The sequence below is a fragment of the Seriola dumerili genome, unplaced genomic scaffold (genome assembly GCF_002260705.1).
Source record: "Seriola dumerili isolate Sdu_G_001 unplaced genomic scaffold, Sdu_1.0 BDQW01000468.1, whole genome shotgun sequence".
NCBI classification, from domain to species: domain Eukaryota; kingdom Metazoa; phylum Chordata; class Actinopteri; order Carangiformes; family Carangidae; genus Seriola; species Seriola dumerili.
In genome coordinates, this window is record NW_019174723.1 from 2,929,458 (window position 1) to 2,950,152 (window position 20,695).

The 20,695-nt window shown below is 40.5% G+C and overlaps 1 protein-coding gene across 1 annotated transcript in view; it reads right to left on the reverse strand.

Moving 5' to 3' along the window:
* Positions 1-1,987: 1,987 nt before the first annotated feature.
* Positions 1,988-20,695, reverse strand: part of syt6 (synaptotagmin 6) — a 71,868-nt gene continuing 53,160 nt past the window's right edge. The window contains exons 2-7 of the mRNA XM_022763350.1: positions 14,584-14,974; positions 13,010-13,571; positions 5,752-5,872; positions 4,527-4,698; positions 3,340-3,490; positions 1,988-2,097 (exon numbers count right to left, since the gene is read on the reverse strand). Coding sequence (XP_022619071.1) covers positions 2,026-2,097; positions 3,340-3,490; positions 4,527-4,698; positions 5,752-5,872; positions 13,010-13,571; positions 14,584-14,974 — 1,469 coding nt within the window. The 3' untranslated portion in view covers positions 1,988-2,025. The remainder of the gene's footprint in view (positions 2,098-3,339; positions 3,491-4,526; positions 4,699-5,751; positions 5,873-13,009; positions 13,572-14,583; positions 14,975-20,695) is intronic.

Here is a 20,695-nt window from a genome sequence, read left to right on the forward strand (position 1 = left end):
ATTTCTGATCAAAACTATCCACCATCTTATTAAAATCCAGGGATTTGACCAGAGCACTAGATGATAATAATTTCTTTTCCCTCATGGCATATTAAAAATTCTCCACGTGTTGCTTTTGTGATTTGTAAAATTTTCATTATCATCTCCATATTAGCTCTCAGTGATGTGTTGCTCGGAAACCCGTATGTTACAGCAAAACAACTGGAAGTTAAACAGGACGAAAACAACGTAAACAGAAGCAAAATGATTAGAACTTAAAATCTTTGCATCTTTTAACAAAAATTTAAGTTATCGTAAATAGAGCAAATAATGTAAGGGGATCCTTTTAAAGGAATCATACTGATGCAAAGAAAACTAATGTAACAGCAGTACTACACTCTTGTTCTCATCATATCAGATATCTTCGAAAATAATCCTTTTACCACATGTTGCAGATCGAGCATCTGGATGGCAAATTCACGTACACGTTATCCCTGTACAACAGTAAGATTAATGACAGGATAAACATCAAGAAAGTTGCATGTTTTCTAAGTTTCTGAGTTTAGCTTCTTCTCAGTCATCACCACCAACAAGGCTACATATATTCAAAATTTCAGTATTTTTCTTTTTCGGTTTTTTGTTGTTTTTTGTTGTTTTTTTTTTTTAATTTATACCTATCATCATTTCTTTTCTGGTTTTCTGTTTGGAAAAGCAAAAACATACATACAGTAACCGGCTGTAAGACGGCTGAACATGAAACAATACACATCCACCAAAACCTGTTCAGAAAAAGACAAAGAAGTGCTGTCTGGAGGAAAACATGAGCATCTGTGTTTGAGTTTTCACTTGGAAGAAGAGGTTGAGATTGCTCAAAAGCAAACATCAAACAGAGGAGGTACAGGTGTGTAAAGTGTGCTCACAATTTTTCCCTGTTTACAGTAATCTGCAGCTCCATTGACGAAAAGCTTTTTTTCTGTAGAAACAAGCTCTTTAAAACCTTTTTCTATCTAGGTTGGTTTTTAGTTATAATATAAGCTATTTGTGCCTTTATCAAATTGTTTAACCATGTACCTCTTGACACAAAAAAGAACTGAAATCAGCAGCAACACTGCAGCCAGTTTGCTTTTGTGTGAACACTAACCCTGCTAACCTGCTTTTTTCCCCTCTTCATTAGATAAAACTGTTGTCACGGCTACTTGTGAAACCGCACTAAAGCCTCAAATTCTCAAGTTGACAATATTTTAGTTTCAGCCTCTCCTCAGTAAGATGGATATCAGATATTTGCTTGCGTTATTGGTGAAACTTGAAGTACGGCGAACTCAGCTGGAGCTTTGAAGTGATTTTTTCAGTGTTGCTATTCATAAACAATGCCTGATGGAGCGGGTTTTAACATCTAACAGTTCCAAAATGCTACAGTTCAGTATTGTTTTATGGTAATACAGCACTGTAAAATTCAACACGAGAGAGCTGCAGAGCTTTGAAATAGCCTCAGATCCTGTTTTAGATCGTCTCCTTTTTCAACCCCAAACGTGTCCTCAGCTTCCCTCTGTGAAACTTCTGCTGCTCTCAGGGAGCGAAATCCGACTGAGTTTCTCCATCAAAGAGTCTCTGATTCAGCGCAGAGCTGAATCTTCAGCTGTTTGGAAAGTCTCCCGCGAGGACACAGAGATCCGTTGGCCTCGGCCCTGGACAGCTCAATGTTAAATGTCTGCAGACTGGATGTGCAGCCAGTCTCCTCTGAGGGCAACTCTGGTTCATCACAACACCCACATTTCAAATCAGAGACCCTAAAACTTTAATCTGAAAAGACTGTGCGCTTCACACGACTAACTGACTGATGGTGGTCCTAGATCAGTTCTTGGGAGGGCTCTGGGACTAGACTTGAGGAAGAAGGGGGAACAGAGAGAGAGGGAGGGTGAGAGAGAGAGAGGGGAGGGGGGGTGGGAGGCAGTGGGGTTGTGTTTCTCCTCAATCAGACAGACAGGAAGTGGATCAACAGGAGGGAGGAAACCCCCTTCTGGGCTGCTGGGTCACAGGTGGCTCTGCTCAGGGACTGGCAGGGGGCCTTGGTGAGGGGCAGGAGCCTTGGCTGTCAAAGCTGGCTGTCCTCGCCTTCCACTGCAGGACACACATACACAAGGCAATGATTCATAGGGCACATTCTGCATTTTTTTTTTTCTTCTTCTTCTTTTTTTTTTTTTTTTTTTTTTTTTTTTTTTTACAGCACTGTCAGTCTCAGGTCACTTTCAACACAGAGCAAAAAGCTGTACAGAGGAGAGTGTCTGTGCTCCAGGAATATCGCACAAAAGAGACTGAATGCACTCATGCAGGGAACAGATTAATAATTAATATCTGACAGGATACCCACATAACAGTGCCATCAGAAACACAATGATGTTATCAACATCTCCTGGGTCTTTACAATATTGAATATTAATTGATTTTTTTTTTTTTAAATTAAAGCATTATTAAATTACAATGTGTTTAAAAAATATGTAACCAATGCTGATGGGATGTTTTGTGCTTTAGTGATGTTTAAACAGTTAATATTAATGGATTTGGTTGCTCCTATTATTATTTTTTGTCTTACTTTTATTGGGGGATTAATAATAATGGAACTCAATGCTTCACGGAATGTAAACAGGAAGTTTGTTACCATAGACTCAGCTGTTGACTACTACCTTTTTAGCCTTTATTTGTTTACATATAAAAGAGGCACCATTAAAAGTATGCTGAATTAGCTATTAGTACTTCCAACTAGCACTGGATTACTTTGATAGTGAAGTAAACTGTGTAAATGTGATGATTGTCAGGCAAGGATTGTCAGATTATAAAGATATTTTTTTTCAATGACTTCTAAACAGATGTATGGACATTCATTCATTCATTCAGACTTTGAAGATAATGATGTCCACAGAAAGTGTGAGTCACGCCAACTTCAAAAATATGTGTATTGTGTCTGTGTGTTCAGATTTGACCGAGTTATGACTCAGAGAAGGAGTTTGATTGTGGATGCAAGTACCTTCATTGCCTCTGTGAGCTGTGTGGTGTGCTGCAACCTGACAGTGTTGGGCAGGGGGCCAGATCAGCAGACCACACTTAAATCTTGTTTTCAGTACACCTGCATTCACCTTTCACTTGAACCTCATGCAGTATTCTTATTTTTGCTGCTTCATGCCCCCCCACCCCACCCCGCCCCCCACACACAACTCGTCCTCACAGTTTCAAACCTCTGCCCTAGAGCGATAGCGATACTCTTAACCTGAGCTGAGATTTACCAGCTAAGCCCCTGATTCCTCATCCTAAATGATGAACACGTATAGAATAATCCTTGAAAAATGACTACAGCCCAACACCTACCTCCTTCTCAGACTTCTTGGACTCCAGCAGGGGGTGCCAGTGTGCAATGGGCTTGCGTGGATAAGCCAGCATTTCGTTCCAGTGGTCCCTGCCAAGTCCCTCTGCACTGCATCCAACCCGCATCACACCAATAATCTCGTTATGACCTACCCTGTGGGGACAAACGCGTACTGTATAAATACATCTGACTTAACCTGACATGACATCTCATACATCACATTGTTGTTTCTGATCGCACGAAGGGGATTTAGGAATCAAAGGAGACACAAATCTGTATCCAGATGTCCTGTTGATTGATACAGTGAGTCTGCCGCTGACTGTCTCTGTGACACTCGAACTGACTCATCTCAGGGAAGCCATTAAGGCAGATTGTTGCTCAATCAATGACCTCTGAAGTGTAAATGAAAGCTTTGTTTTTCTTGACATAAACCCAAGATTATTAGTACAACCTGATTTAAACCCAGCATAAAAAAAACACGAAAACACAAGGGACTAGGTTTCTAATCCTGGGAGTATCTGATCCTTTTATGCAACACAGTAAAAAAAACACACACACACACATGCTCTGACCTTTAACATATTCTCTTCCTGTCAACTGTCTGCACTGGATCTACTTTTCCCCTTTCCTATTATAGCTTCACATACAGGTGGTGCACACAATATGTTTTTTTCCACACAAAAAAAACCTTCAATTCCCTTCTTGAAAGTTATTAAAATTGCATAATTCAGTCACTTCACATCCAAGTGAATTCATTATAAGCAAAACAATTTTTGTGTTGAAGGGAGATTTAATATTTTATTTATTGTCCTCATCTGGTGGTTTCTAGCATTTTCAGACTGATGCTAAATTGAACATGTATTACTACACTTGTATTTGGTTTGTACCTGGGCTGCAGCTAACTGTTATTTTCCTTATCAGTTAATGAAATGTCAAAAAATGGTGAAAAAAACACCATCACAGCTGCTCAGAGTCTCAAGTGATGCCTTAAAATGTCTTGTTTTGTTGAATCAGAAGCTTACAACCCAGAGATATTCAGCTTATAATGATTATTCTTATTTTTTAGTTCATTTTTCTCACTATTTTGGCTTGAAAAAAAATGACTGAAACTATTGGTTTCGGCTGCAGATTTCTATCAATCGACTAATCGATTAATCGACTATCAGCGTCAGCTCTCGTTTGTACGTACAGATCGTAATCCATGACAGAGATGTGCAGGCTGACGTGGTCCATACTGTCTGGTGGAATGTCAAAGATGATGGCCTCGTTGTAGGTGGGATTCAGAGTGTTCTTCTTTATGCTAGTCTTCTTCTTTTTCAAACGTCTCCCGTCACATATGAGCGACACTTTGACGTAGGGATCTAATGCGGGAGAGGAGAAGAGTGAAGAACAAGAACAGAAAAGAGTGACTGTCACCATGTTCGGACACTCTCCAAGTTCTGCATCTTGCTTAGGAATCTGCCAGAGGAGTAATTTGCGAGACTATCAGGCTTCTGGGATTATTAAAAACGCAGAGCTTTTTACCATGTTTGCCTGCCTCGCCGCCGTGAAGATAGAGCCATCAGTGGCCTATTTCAACAACCAGTGTATGTGTGTTGTTTGGTTTCTACTCAAGCGTGAAACCCTGGAGGACCTGGCATCAGTAATGTGCATAAATGTAGATGAGTCGATGCCTTGTGTAAACAAAAAGAATGGGAGGCCACAGATAGCTTAAAAAGCATGACTGAGAAAGCTTCCTGATGAATGCTGATTTCAATCTTCGTCCGTTAGTGGCAAATCGCCTAGTGTGTTCCATTATGCTGTGTTTTAGTCAGATGTAAGCTGCCCTAAATCTATAAACAACAAACAAGAGTGCTCGCTTAGCAACCCAATATGCTTGAAGGCACAATTTGAAAGCTACGGGGTTTTACGATGCACTGGCTGCAATAATGGCTGCAGCTAAACCCCCTGCCCCCCTAAAACTCAGGACATTAAAATTGTGACTCACATTAAAATCGTGAAATGTCATTAAACATGGGGAGGGAAAACGTCACATTCATTCAGAATTACACCTGAACCCTGACATTTAAGGCACAATAAATGTCACGTTTTACAAGTGGTATCTGTATTTTTGGGGAAACATGGAAAATTGGAAAAGAGGACTATTAAAATAAACAGACCGCCTGCAACTATTTGCTGACAATGTCTCAATATTGCAAGTGTTGAATATTAATAACTGCTGAAATAAACAGCAGTCAGCAGTGGAGAGGGCTCTCCACTGTTTGTTCATTTCATCTGACACACTCACAATCGGATTTTCAAAGTGGGTGGGGGGTAGAGGGGAATCATTCATTGTGACTCATTTGCGGCTATAAGTGAATCACACAAACGCCCAGCCACATACAGACAGCTACAGTGCGTCCACACACACACACCTGAGTATCCAGTGATGTCCATGGCCTTGAGGTTCCTGCACTTGATGACAGTAAGTGTGAGTCTGCCTGCGGTGGGCAGGTAACATAGTGAGAACATGATCTCTCCAAGGTCAACACTTTCCTGTGGGAACACACACAGACAAAAAAATCTCTTTTAGTTTCACATTTATATTCAGCACAGATGATCCAGAGTGATGTGTGATAAGTGTAGGGTCTCTCTCTCTCTCGCTCTCGCTCTCAAGGTCTGTTTAAGGTCTGTGGGTAAGAGCAGAGATTCAGTGAAACAGTGAAAACTTTTTTAATGGAACATTGGTGTTACCTGTTACCCTCTTAAACCTCTATCATAAAACATCAACTTTATGGTTTCTGTTCAATAAAGTCATATTCTCACTATTGTGGTGAGTAAACTAACTAATTACAGCACAGATTACTCAGAAATGTGTATTAAAGGCAATATGATGCAAAATAATGCAACTTTTTCCATTTACATTTTTGGCTTGTATGAGAACTGCATTGTGAGCCTGTGTTTTGGTAACTGCCATCAGAACAGGAGCAGCAGGGATTCAGGCAAATTTTGTATTGTGTCGGAAGACAAATGGATACTTGTTGCATAGTGCAGGTTAGTCTGTCTGTATTTTGTACCATTGGGGCAATAAAAAAAACAGTTTCCACTGTTTTAAGGAAATAGACATTTTGCAAAATACAATTTCCTGCAGAGATTGAGACGACAGAATTGAAACCACTCTCATGTCTATGCATAAACTTTGGAGTTTGAGCCTCAGGAGGATTAGTTTTGCGTAGCATGAAGAGTTTGACAAGCAGGTTAGATAAAAGTGGATGATGCAGCACAACTTATAATCTACAACAGCATCCTCCACTTTTAAGTTCTCAGGGTCTTTGCTCCGTTAAAAGTCAGCACTGTCAAGACTGTCTGTTATTGGTCAATTGTGCAAATGTGGGTGTCTAAATTCAACAAAGATGAATTTGACTAGAAAAATTTGAGCTGATTTATTTCATCCCAGGATGCAAAATCACTAGTGGCAGTGATACCACTTGATTTAATTGATTTTAACACAAATTTTATTTTAAAGTTCCTCTCCAGACATGTTTTATATTATGTTAAAAAATACTCTGCTATGATTAATATTTTGTTTAAAATGTTTTTCCCACATAAATCTTTGCTTACTTCTTCATTGAGAAATCTGGATCCCGCGCTGCTTGTGTTAATTTGACAGGGGAAAGAGAAGAGTGTATCAAGATGGTTAGCGGAGGAAATATCAGAGAGAGGTATCAGAACGGCAAGCGTTGTTATATGTTAATGTTGTTTGTTAGCTTGTTAGATTGTATCTGGCAGCGCTGACACAGTGTTAGACGCTGTGCTAATGCAAACTCTCGCTCTCTGTACTGACAAGGTCCCGTGACAGTTGAAAGAGCAGTGCGTATCAAGATGGTTGGCATTAGTTGAAATATTCATTATAGGGGGTTTAAGTTTGAAAAGCTTTCAGTTTAAAATGCTGTTGTGATCAGGCCTCATTTTTGACCAGACCTTTAAAAGCTCATTAATGAAGTTGTTGTTCATTTATTTTGTTTGTACACTAATCAAAATGTAGAAACAAATTGTTTTATACGATTAAACAAATGAGCTATAATGTGTTAATTAGTAAACTTTAGAGGTTCTGGTATGGTATTTCAACAGAGTCAGTCTGGCTGCTTCCCCCTGCCTCCAGCTCCATAATGAATGCACAGATATAAGATCGGTCCTCTCATCTAACTTTTGGCAAGAAAGGGAATATGTGCATTTCTTAAAGTGTCCAACTATTCCTTTAAAGAAAACTCTAAGCCCTACTTTAAGGATTATTTCTCTTTTTCTGAAAGAAAAAAAACCATCATGAGTTATGCTTACTCACTATATTTATTGATCTCAGTACCTAATACTTAAAACACAAAGACATACAGGAACAGGTGATGAAGCTGTAAAGTTGTAAGAAAAAAAATACTGATCATCATTGGATCTTTTCCCATGCACCTGTCAAACGCAAAGTTAAAGGTGCCGTGGGTCTCATCAACGACATTAGAGAACCATTCAAGTGAGAAAAGGAAAGTGAAAAACTGGGCTTCACTTCAAGTCCTTGAGGTTATCCAGCTGCCAGGATCTCTCTGAGGCGTTTAAGGTCTAATTCTGAAATTACTCCTGATCACCTCAATGCATCTGCCAAACAGCAAATGTCCTTATTCTCATTGCTTGCAGTTTTCATTACATTAACAAAGAGCACAATTTCTGATTATGTTCCCAGATGATCATCATCATCCAATAAAACAGAGCATATCAAATTTGCAGCACAGAACTTTAACATAATGTAAACCAATTACCCACATAATCAACGGGTGACTATGTCTCAGGCAAAGTTTTTTAGAGGCTTGGATCATCATCTGAGGATGTCTTCTATACTCTAAATTACTCTTAAACAAAAACTTTCAAAGTGAAACCTACCAATTAAAATATTAACTTTCACTTGTGTAGAGACAGTCCTGTACGAGTCCCCTCTGAGATAATAGTCTCAAGGGGAAGGAGAGTCCTGTTATCTGTCCCATGTGAGTTCCTAGCCCCATCCTAGAAACAGTATTAAGGTCACACAGACCCCTAATCACTCTGAATGAGCCTGGCGAGAGCCCCACTGATTGGCAAATCCCAACACGTCTGTCTGAGTGCAGCAGTCTTAATGTCTCTTCACACGCACAGCTGCGATTCGGCTTTCTCTCCTGTGGAAGTGAGGGATTTCATTTGAAGGGTGTGAAGGTTCAGCCATAATGTGAGAGCACAGCAGAAACATTGAGTGTTATAAAAGCATGAAGTGACACTTTGATTGTCCAAGTGGAAACACAGGCTGTTTTTGGTGCCAGTCGGTATCACCTGTGCTGCATTATCCATTTTTTTTGCCATGTCGGCGGCGTCGCTCTGTGGTCTGTCAATCAGTCCATCACTTTGGTCCAGACTAAAATATCTAATAGAACAACTATTGGATCCCAAAGGATGAATCCTCCTGACTTGTAGAGCCACTATGAGGTTGACATTTTTGGCTATTGATATTCATACTTTTATGGTCCCCAGAGGATGAATTCTAAAAACTTTGACCCCTTATCTCATTGTATGGCGTCATCATCAGGTCAATAAAATATCAGTTTGTCCCGTACTTTTGTTTTATGACTTGATAGCTTGCAAAATGACTATCACATTTCAATGTCATAAAATAAATATAACCAGGATCCATAACCTAATGCACATTTTCCACTTTCAGTTGCAGCTGCTGGGACTAAAATAACATTGGAAAAAAGTCTAAAATCAAATTGAAAGTAGCTTTTTATTATAAAAAAAATAATTAGATTATACACATAAGTGAGTAGCCTAATAGTTTTCTCTCTTCATATCCAGCATAATTTCCCCTGCAGCCATGAAAATGACTCTGATGCACAAGTCATTGATTTATGTGTTCCTGCTTTTAGTTATTAAAGGAGTTCTTTTTCATGGTTGTGGAAGATAAGATAATGATTAATATGTTTTAATTTGTGTATTGCATTAATTATTAGAAATAACTTTTATGCCATCAACAAGGAAAGGGAGAGTACATATGCCTACTGGGCGATCTAGTAAAAATCTAGTAACATGTTTTCGTGTAAATGTTTCCCACGGCTTAATAGTACATGATCCAAGCCGCTGAAAGATCTTTACATGACAGTGGCTTTCCCGTCACCTGTGCATCTTGTGAACACATAACCAGGTGATTGTGTTTTCACATCATCCTCAGGGGCAATCGTATAATTTTCCTGAAGCCGAGCCATGTTAGTTAAGCTGAACACAGTATGTGTGCATTCAGCCAATTCCAATTTGCTTTTCAGGTCTTTGGATTTACCTTCAGTGAACTTTAGACCAGCTCCACACTAAACTAAGATGGTGATCATTTGTGGTTTTGACTTAAATCTCTCAGTAACTATTGGATGGATTGCAATGAAGTATGGCCCAGACACCCCTGCCCCTCCCAGGATGAATGACTTTTCACTTAGAGCTGCCATTAATTCAGAATTCCCACTGTACTTGCTGTAAGCACCAATTAGCATCAGTTTAAATACTTCTTGTCCAACACTTTGATTTGTGACCAAACACCTGCATAACTCAGCTGTTCTTTATGTTTTGCTTCAGCAAATGTTACCACGCTAAAATGCTAAACCACGATGGTAAACATGGTACACAGTATACTGCTAAACATTAGCATGTCAATGTTAGCATTTAGCTCAACGGACCGCTGCACCGAAGCCACAGCATCGAGCAGAGTCTGCTAAAAAAAAACCACCGTTAAGTCTGGCATCATTTATTTATTAGTCATTTACAGTGATTGCATTCACGCTGCTTCATCTATTAAACACCATGGATGCCTTATTAGAAAAAATAATTACCTCTTGGTTTCTATTCACTTCCACAGTTGATAAATAATCTCCTCCATTCATTCCACTCATCAGCATGTAAAAACCTTCACAGAACAGTTTGCTAAGATTGAACACACACACGAGGAATGGTCTGAAGTCGATATGTAAACTAGTCTCCTTCAGAATTTTTATCCAGTGCTTTTAGGTTGGTGTTATTGACGACCATCTCTCCTTGATCTATGAACTGAGGAAAACTGCTGGCTCTCTTACTTTCTTCCCTCCTCCCCTCTTCACTCATTAAGATGTGCAGTGTTTTTAAAATAGTGTCTTTATCCTACCCAAGACTTTCATTACTCACCGCTTCATATTTATTTTGTTTTCTGGTGTGTGTGTGTGTGTGTGTGTGTGTGTGTGTGTGTGTGTGTGTGTGTGTGTGTGTGTGTGTGTGTGTGTATTTCTACTGATATCCCACCATCTGTGCATTCTTTATGTTGCCAATCTTGAATTTAATGCGAGCAAGGGATTTTGTCACAAAATCATTTGGTGGTTCGATAAAGTTTGTGTGCCAAGGAGAGAGCTGCTGTTTCTGCCTCCTAAGCAATAACGTTGAGATTATTGAACAATCCTTGAAGAAGCTCAAGTTCAACAACTGGAGGGAGCGGGGGGGGGGGGGGGGGGCTGTCTGATATAAGAGTGCTGGGGAGGTGATAAAGTGATGAGGGCTCTGAGGTGCCTAACATGCTGCCAGAGACGAGGCACATCGAGTTCCCGAAACTGGCCCCCGGACAAGAAACAACGCCATCAGAGAAACAATTGCAGTAAGCTGTGAGGCAGAAATATCCTTTTGTGTTTGAAGTGCTAGTCCCTTTATGATTTTAATAAGTGACAATTTGTGATAATGCATTTGCTCGTTGCTGTATTTCTAGTGATTTGTTTCACATCACAGGGCTGTAGGTAGGATTTTAATTCCCTGAAGGCACCACTCACCCTCACATTACCCCTTAAAAATTTTGACTAGACACTTGAAAGAGATTCTCTGAATCTTGTGCTGTGGATTGGCGTTCAGTTATTCAGTTTCATGTTATATCTTCAGTGTATTTCACAGAAATACACAGAAAATATCAAATATAATAGGGGTCAACACTTATCATATTCATATTGTAATTAAATAATGAGAGGAATAAATAACAGAAATAAAAATCGTTTATATGATCGCATCCATGCAACAAGATTTCAGGCATCATTGCACTGCATCTTCCAGACACTGTAAGACTCACCCATATTGATTTACAGTGATGATGAGTTGCTGGGTGGGAAGTATTAAATTGAAATTATTTAAATTTTTAGAATTATTACTATTACTATTAGTGTTAAGTTTTCTCCTGTTGATAAAATCATCACATTGACAGATGTGAGGTTTAGTATTTTTTTTCTTTTCTTTTTTTTTTTTTTAGGACAGACATGTTGACTTGTCATAGCAGGAAATCCACAGGTGAAACTGATTTCGTTAACGATGGCTCAGTTCAGTCTGTCTCAGTGCCGGGGATCCTGCAGCATGCACAACACCAGGACCGTGGAACCAGCCCGCCTCGATGGGATACAGACGTTTTTAATCCTAATAGACTCACATTATCACCTTCCATTGTTTTTTCAGCTGGCTGGGAGTGGACAGAGCCAGGTCAGTTTAGTGCTGATGCATCGCAGCACTGAGGTGTTGACTTTGTTGAGCTATTGTTCAACAGAGAGAGAGAGCCAACATCTGTTTGACTACTTGTCTTTTGCTGAGACTTTCTCCACATTTGTTTCCCCCTTTTTTTTTTCTTTTTTTTCTTTTTTTTTTTTTAGAGCGACTACACGCAACAAAACTTCAACAGAAAGTGGAAGAAGACGAACACCGCATGGTCTGGCCACTCGAGGGACAGCTGATGAGGTAAGCCCTGAACAAGCCTTCATTTTCTTTCCTTTAGTCGTTAATGAAGTGAAGTCTGCGAGCTCGGCGGCCCACCTCAAGTCTCCTCTCGCTGCCACACATGTACAACACACCCTTTTGCTCATAGTTAGTGTGTTTAAGGCGTCAGTGCTCTGCTCATTCATCTGCTGCCACCATACCGCACACCAGAAAAGCAATGCTGCTGTCGGCGCCTTTACCCCAACGTCCACCTGTAGTCTTGTGGGGAAGTCGGTGTCCACTCCCTGCCTAGCTGATCTTGATGTTTCCTTGTGGAGAGCAATAAGGTCAAAGCCTAGATGCCAAACATTAATACATATTCTGTACATGTTCTATTCCATGTGGCTGGCTGAACTAGTTTTTCTTTCACATACACATACACACCCACACACACACACACACACACACACACTCACTCTTTATGTTAGAAAGAATCACCTTGGCTCTAATAAAGATCTGATTTCCAGTCATTCTTGTAGCACAATGGAGAGGCAGAGCGCTGTGGTTCTGAGACATCTGTTCTCAGCACAATGTGTAAGACCCAGTTTTCACTGAAATACAGACGACTCGCTTTGAGCTGCTTTATTTGATTGAAGCAGTATGAATGGTGATAGTTGTTGCGTCGCCACAAAAATATAGCTCATTTAGTCTGAAAGCACTGGATTCCACCTATAAAATGTGTGTGTTTTAAAAGTAGCATTTAAAATTCCTCTTTCATAAATTTTACAGAGGACACGTCTATAGCATCTTCAGTGGTAGTTATCGCCCTGGCTGAAAATGTAATAATATGAATAGCTCATACATGTCACATGGGATATAAGCGTCTCTGTGTAATCTGTTATTTAATACAGAACTTAGAGGAAATGAAAAAAAAAGCCAATAGATTCTTACACTGGTGGCATAGTCGATGTCCCTCCATATGTTTGTCTCCCTGGAGAGGTCCGACGTCTCGAACAGGTTCTCCAGCACCACCTCCCCGATCATATCATGCCGTGAAAACCGGTCAAAGTCAAAGACGCTCATGTGGAGCTTCCTGACCGCCAGCTCGTCGTAAGGCACAGGGAACTGGAAACTCTCGTTGAACGTGGGGTTGAGAGTTTTCCGGTGGACGCGGGTCTGGAACTTCTTGCGGTCGGGCAGCAGGTAGACCTTCACGTAAGGGTCGGATGTGCCGCATAAGTCCTTGGCGGGCAGGTCCTCCGCTTTGAGGATGTTGACTAAGAGGGCCTCGTTTTCGTAGTCGTATTTGAGAGAGAAGTTGATCCTGCCACAGTTTTTGCTGCTGCCATTCTTGGATGAATCCTCTGATTCCAGGGCCTTCTGTTGGTACAGCTCTGGCTGGATGCGACCAATGCTGGTGGGTTTTTCCTCTTTGTCCACCATGTAGTCATTTCCCAGGTCTAGACTGCCTACCTGCATCTGCCTGGGCAGGTGTCTTTTGAAAGAATTGTGCCTGTGGTGGCAGAAAAGACAGGAAGAAGGAAAGAGTGAGGAGTGAGAGGGGATATAGCTGTGGTTTGTGTTGAGGAGCTGTGGTGAAGATGAGCAGGGAAGCTGACCTCAAAGAACCAGCGCTGACAAAGGGGTGACTGATTGTGTCACCTCATGTCCCCGCACATCTGCTGTTAAGGTTGTAATTGATCAGACAAAGATGACAGCCAATGCTATCTTAGTTATTTCCTGTGTGAGAGGAAATAACTTGTGGCCCGTGGCTGGTATTCATATTGGGTTTTTTTGTTGGTTTTTTTTTTGTTTTTTAAAAAATGCATGAAAACAATTACACTTGCAAGCTTGTCTGCTTTCATGTCACTGTCAATCTTTTTTAAATGCTTGGAATACTGATTAAGAATATGTCTGATTTGCATCTGTCACTTTTTGAGCTTTGCCTTTCTTTCGGTGCTCTTTTGTATCTGGTCTTTTGAGGCAAAGTCAAGATAAAACTAGACTAAGCCTGCCCTGTGAGGACGGATGATGTGCTGTGTCAGGACCCTAAACCAGAATTTTTACTGTTTTAATTAGAGGGCGAATGTACTTTTAAAGGACAACTGCATACATAAGCAGAGTGGACTACTAATGTTCACTTATTAACATGTTGAAAACGTGCAGCTCTGCCTGTGTTGCTACAGCAAAGGATTTTTTTCCCCCACCATATTCCATTAATTCTAATGAAGAAGCCATCACATATAATTAGCTTTACCATAATGACCTGCGAAGAGATGCCTCTAAGGCAGAGAGCAATGCCATCTATAGTATTTATTATAATTAACTTTGTAGATACCAAATTGCCCAGATAAAAAATATCTACCCTCATTAGTGATATATTAAGGATATTTGGTGCCCACTCCACGTGATGGCACGTCTTAAATTCTGCTTATGTGTGCACGCCTGCATGTTTGTATGTAACCGTAAGCATATTTACACATGGATAACCACATCACACAGCACATACAGGGTGTGTGACTAACCGAGTGGAGGAAGCCGGCTCAGTGGTTTGTCTCTGCATGCGTTGCGTGCGGCGCAGGAAGTGCTCCCTCATGGAGAGCTGCACATCGGTGGGGATGTCAGGAGATGTATGGCTTATCTTCACCGCTGCCTCCAGGAAACCCATTGAGCCCACGGGGTCCTTCACCTTCTCTGTCGCCATGGTGACCGGCAGCTGCTGGGAGCTGGGCAGCAGGGGAGGCGGCTGGAGCTGGTGGTGCTCTGGGCCACAGGCAGGGGCGAGGGATGGACTGGGGAAATGGGCCTTAGTCCGCCAAGGCACCCAGCACAGCTTCCAGGAGACGAATGTAAGAAGGCCCAGCAGAGCCAGGCCACAAACCACAAACACAGCAAGCAGGAGGCCAAAAGTAGCGTCTGGTGGCGAGCCACGGGGACCAGAAACGAAGGATCACACAATATGGACAAACAGATGGTGATTACAAGGGTGAGAGAGGAGAAGACAGAGGGAGACATTCTATTAGAACATGGTTTTTCAAACGGTCTTGTGCTAAATCAGTGGTTTTTATATAAGACTGAGGACAACAGCCAAGCATTCTGGGAGACGTGCTTCATAAATATTAAATGAACCGCCATTAGTCTTCAGTTCAGCCAAGGGATAAGAAAAACATAGTAGCATAGTAATGTAAACATAATTCAAATGTGGGTCTGCAGTCATGCACACACATATACACAGACCATTTTCTCACTATAGTTGTAAAAGTAATTATAGTTTAACAAATGATAAAAAAAAAACCAACAATATAATCTGTTTGAATTTAAAAAATGACTCGTGGAAAAAGATCCATGGTGTCAGAGGGCTTCCTCTGGGATTTTTACCATGAAACAGATAAAAAAGCGCCGGGCACAGTCAAACTCATTTATTTTCTCATATTTTTGAATAAGCTTCCTGGGGAACAAGCAGCATACAAAGACCTGGAGACGCACCAAGAATGCTGACAAGCACTCTGCAAGGATTCATGGGGACTGAGGGACAAAAAGAACAAACACAGAAAACATACAGCGCTATATCTCTGGCTTTTGCCTTTGGGATGCTTACCGGAGTCACTGCACTCTTGATTTAACGTAAATATATTTCACCAGCTGATACTCGGAGCGTTTTCCACACTCCCAAGTTTCACCCGGGATTGAATTAAATTCTCTAAATTTTGCTGGAGTGTTCTTTTCCGCACAGTCTGATTGCTCCGATTTATCTACAATAAGCCACACTGAGGAGCGTCTCGTTGGCCTCACAGAGGATCCCTGAACTCCCATTTCCACAAAACACTCCAGAGATAACAGGAAGCTGCTTCAAGGCACATTGAATCAGCTCTTTTCTCATATCTACTTGGCTCAACCTTTAAAAACAGGACCAAAGCGCTTAATCCTGCAGGTGAGGCTGTGTTTCTTCAGGGTTAGGTTTTTAGAGAGCACATGTGATTCATTATTTATCTGGGAAGTCAGATAACTTGTGGTCTTTTACAGTAGTGGAGGAAGTAGTTACGTAAAAGTACAGTACTTGTGAGAAAATATTCTATTACAAATAAAGTCCTGCATTCAAAATCTTACTTTATACTTCTGCTCGTCTACATTTAAGAGGGAACTGTTGTACGTTTCACTCCAATACATTTACCATATTTTACAGCCAGTTGTTAGTTATTTCATAGATGTGCTTTCAAACATATTTGGCTTGTGACCTCCTTACAAAAAAAGCAATGCCTGGTTGGGGCCTTTTTGAAATATTTATTTATATAGTGTTGGTAGCAGTTCAACCAAAGAGACAGTTCCATTCTAAACTTCTCAGATAGTTTCATTTCAATAAAAGTTTGAAATAAAATAATCACTTTTTTTTCTTTTCTTTTTTTTTTTAACCAAAAAGCAAAAACTAGACAATATGACAAAAACAGTTTTTTTTTCTTCTTCTTCCCCCTCCCATCATCTCATGACCCCTCAGATTTATTCCTGCAGGCACGCAGCTGGCCACCAATGTTGTTAGACGTTGGTATTTGGTTGAATGTAGGTTGTGACGCTGGGTACCAAAATTCAATATCAGGACAACGTCTAATGCCGGCGTGAATTTAAGTTTAAGTTGTGTTTTAAGTAATACAATGTCTTCCAAACGTCTCATGCCAACACCATCTTGACGTATAAAATACCGACATTCTGGTCGTGAGGAAAAACCCAACATCTGCTAAAGGCCAACATTGGGTTTTGAGGTCAACACAACTTTCATTCCCAACTACAAATGTAACATCTGTCTGACTCGCCTTGCCTTACCACTTGACTAAACTAACAGTATGTAATGTTTTTTTAAACTAGCTCCACTTCCACTAACCACAACAGTTAAATGCTGCTTACTTGTTCATGCATCAGTGTTAATGGTCATAAATGATAATGATCAATAGAGTAATGTTTATGTACATTTTCAAGTAGATTTTGCTAATAATATTTGCTCATAATAAGTAGTATTTTGAATGCAAGACTATGGTGATTGACCCAAGTTGAGTTGATTTTGACTCGTTTTTGTACTGTTCAGGATTTTGATTTGTAGCAGTGCATCAAAGTCATCTCATGTCTTCTGTGTAAAATCATAATCCTCAAAGTAACAGAGTAAATTATATTATTAGGAGTAGCAGTATAAAGTAAATTCTACCCCGGCTCTATAATGTCAGATAGTCCTAAAATATAAATATTACTCGCTTACATGAATGTTTGAGTGACAAACAACTGCTTTAACATATAAAATACCCTTAAATGACCAAAAGGCTGTAAAAAGACATTTTCCATCTTATATTGCACAAATTAAGAGCTTTCATGTTCAAATTTCAAACTAAATGGAGTGTCCACGAAGGGGAATTTACAGCTTAGGCAAGCTGTAGACAGGATTTCAAGTCTGGAGGATTTATGCCTGAGGAGGATTTCTCAGCTGTCCACGGCCCTGGCCTCTCCGTGTCATCTGAAATTTCACAGAGCTCTCAACAAAGCTTCATCTTGACTGGACTGTCGCTGGCCGACTCTTCATCCGCCGTCACGGCAAATTGAAGCCGACCCTGCGCTGTGCACTGAAACATGCCTGTAAACACACTGTGGTGACAATCTGTCGCTACAAAATGCGTTAACAGGTCAGAAATTTGTGTTTGAGTAGAGTATGTGACTCTGGCTTGTTTTACTTTTCCCACAGCAGCAGCACCCTTCAAAGTGAGGTAACTACTGAAGCAGGAGTTTTCACAGTCTGAGAGAATGAGCTCCATTTAGACAAAATTGAGCCTCAGTCTTGTCTAAATGGTTGATGTGAAGGGATTTTTATTCGTGGCCTTAATTATGTTTGATGGAACTTCCATAACTCCCAACTCCTAATGCTTTGATGGGCGTAAACAGGAAGTATAATATTGCCATGGATTTGGTACATTACAGTAAGTTAAGGCTACAACTTGAGCTCTGTTTATTTAGCCTATGTTAGTTAACATTTTGGCAATGCAAGCACCTTTAATGTATGCAGAATTAGCAATTAGCAGTTCCTATTAGCGGTCTGAATTTGATACTGAACAAAACTTAAAAACCTGATGATTCTCAGGCAAGTTTGAAGATTGTATTTTTTATTTCTAGGTGGATTTACGGACAATTGCTTTCAAGATAATCGTATCCTCTAAAAAATAGTATTGAATCCATAAATATGTGTATCATGTCTATGTGTTCAGATTTTTTTTTTTTTTTTTTTTTAAGAAGTCGACAAAACACAATTGCAAATGGTCTGTGTTTCCATTGAGTGATGTTATGCAAAAGAAGATGAGCTTACACCCTGGAGACAGATGGGGCTGAATGGTTAGGGTGCATACCACCTAGGCTCATGCCCTGAGCAGCGAGTCAAGCCAGGGACTTTCTACTGTTTCTATCAAATAAAAGCATAAAGTGGCCAAAATATAACTTAAAAAATAACAAAAAAAAAACATTGTGATGGATTTCCAGCATCTGCTTTGCGTTGGATTGCATCCACTGTGCAATAGCTATTGTAGTATTTAGTTGAAGGTGACGAGGGCATCCATAATAAAGGAAAGGCAAACCCTTTATATCTGGCAGCGGCCACGTATTTGGGATTTTTGGGAGGTAATAGTCTGTGATGTTTCGGATGTCATGTGACTACTCATGTGACTTAAATGCAGAAAAATAGTGTGTTTCCATTTCACATTTGAAAAACATTGCTTTGTCAAATAGTTTGAAAAACCACCTAATGTGAGTGTATACATTTTTTGGAACGTTTCTTCATTTACTCCTTTTTTTGTTTGCAATTTCAAAATGCGAATTAAGCAGGTTGAAGGAAATGCGGCTACAGTCTCTGCTGCAGCTCAAGGTGTGTGTGAGTGTTTTGGTAAATGGGTCAAATCACCAGGCCAAACAACAAAAGCTAACTTCCCTTTGTTACGAGAAACCTCAGCAGCATTCCGCTGTTCTTCACAGTGTAAAAACCGCTGCACTAGTAACACTGTGTGAGTGTGTGTGAGCACACTGACAAACATGCCAGCTGGAGTGTTTGTGCAATGACCTTTCGTTAACATCGCAGCTTCAAAATTACACTGCTGCACCACTGACTATCACTTTCTGAATTTTTGCACTCTTTATGACAGATGCCATAACTGATATAGAAATAAGTAGAAACTGAGATTTTGTTTCACAGTTGTTTCTATGGTAATCAAAGCAGTTGGATCTGAACCGAGCTACTGTCACCTGTCTAGTTTGGTGTGATAAGGTTAATGAGTGTACTCCAGCGCTGCAATGCCTACACTACAGTAAGTTATTTCTACCATAGTGACTGAAAAAATAGTGATGAAGGTGACATGTTGCTAATATCTCATTCCCTCCAGTCTCTGCCTTCTAGTGTTGAGAGATAAACTGTATATGCAGAGACCTAATGATGCAGCGATAGTGAGACAGAGACAGAGAGCCAGGCGTGAACATTAAAGAAATAGAGAGTGAAAGAAAAGCCATTGTTCTTCCTCTCCAGACAGATGGGTAATGGAGCAGAGCTGTGTGAACATATTACTCCCATCGGGCTCAACCTCTCCTGACAGCGTGAGACTAGACTGACCTCAGGGTTTAGCACTAGTTTAATAATAATCCTGTTTAACCAGGAAAAGGGAGGGCAGCTTAAAGCAACAAAGTTAGAAGTGCAAAAGTATTTAAGAAACACGTATTCAGACTTGGAGCAGAATAAAGTAGTAGGCCTCCCACCTGACATGCCACCATTAGGACAGATAGTTCATGAGATGGATGTTAGACCACCCAGGTGGAAGGAGGTTGAGGAGGTAGTCAGGCGCGCAAAGGCTTCTTCGGCCCCAGGGCCAAATGGAGTCCCCTACCGGGTTTATAAAAGCGCACCTGATATCCTAAAGTTTTTGTGGAGGCAGTTAAGAATAGTTTGGGAGAAACAGGTCATTCCTAGAGCATGGCGTAGGGCAGGAGGTGTTTTTATTCCTAAGGAGAAGGAATCCTCAGACCTGAGTCAGTTTCGCATGATCTCGCTACTTAATGTGGAGGGGAAGATCTTCTTTAGCATAGTCGCACGGAGATTAGCTAGTTATTTAGAAAGGAATAGCTTCATAGATACTGCAGTACAGAAGGCAGGTATACCAGGTTTCGCAGGGTGTATAGAACACACTAGCATGATTTGGCATCAGATTCAGGCAGCGAAGACAGAGAAAAGAGACTTGCACGTCATATTTTTGGATCTAGCAAATGCGTTTGGTTCAGTGCCACACAGCCTTATTTGGGAGGCGTTTGATTATTTTAGAGTGCCTGGAGTAGTGGTTAATTTAGTAAAGTCATATTTCCAAGACATTAAACTATGCGTAAGTACAGCAGGCTTTACGTGGATCTAGCAAATGCGTTTGGTTCAGTGCCACACAGCCTTATTTGGGAGGCGTTTGATTATTTTAGAGTGCCTGGAGTAGTGGTTAATTTAGTAAAGTCGTATTTCCAAGACATTAAACTATGCGTAAGTACAGCAGGCTTTACGACAGGGTGGCAGAGGCTAGAAATAGGCATTATGGCAGGGTGCACGATTTCTCCATTGGCATTCACAATGGCGATGGAGGTAATCATTAG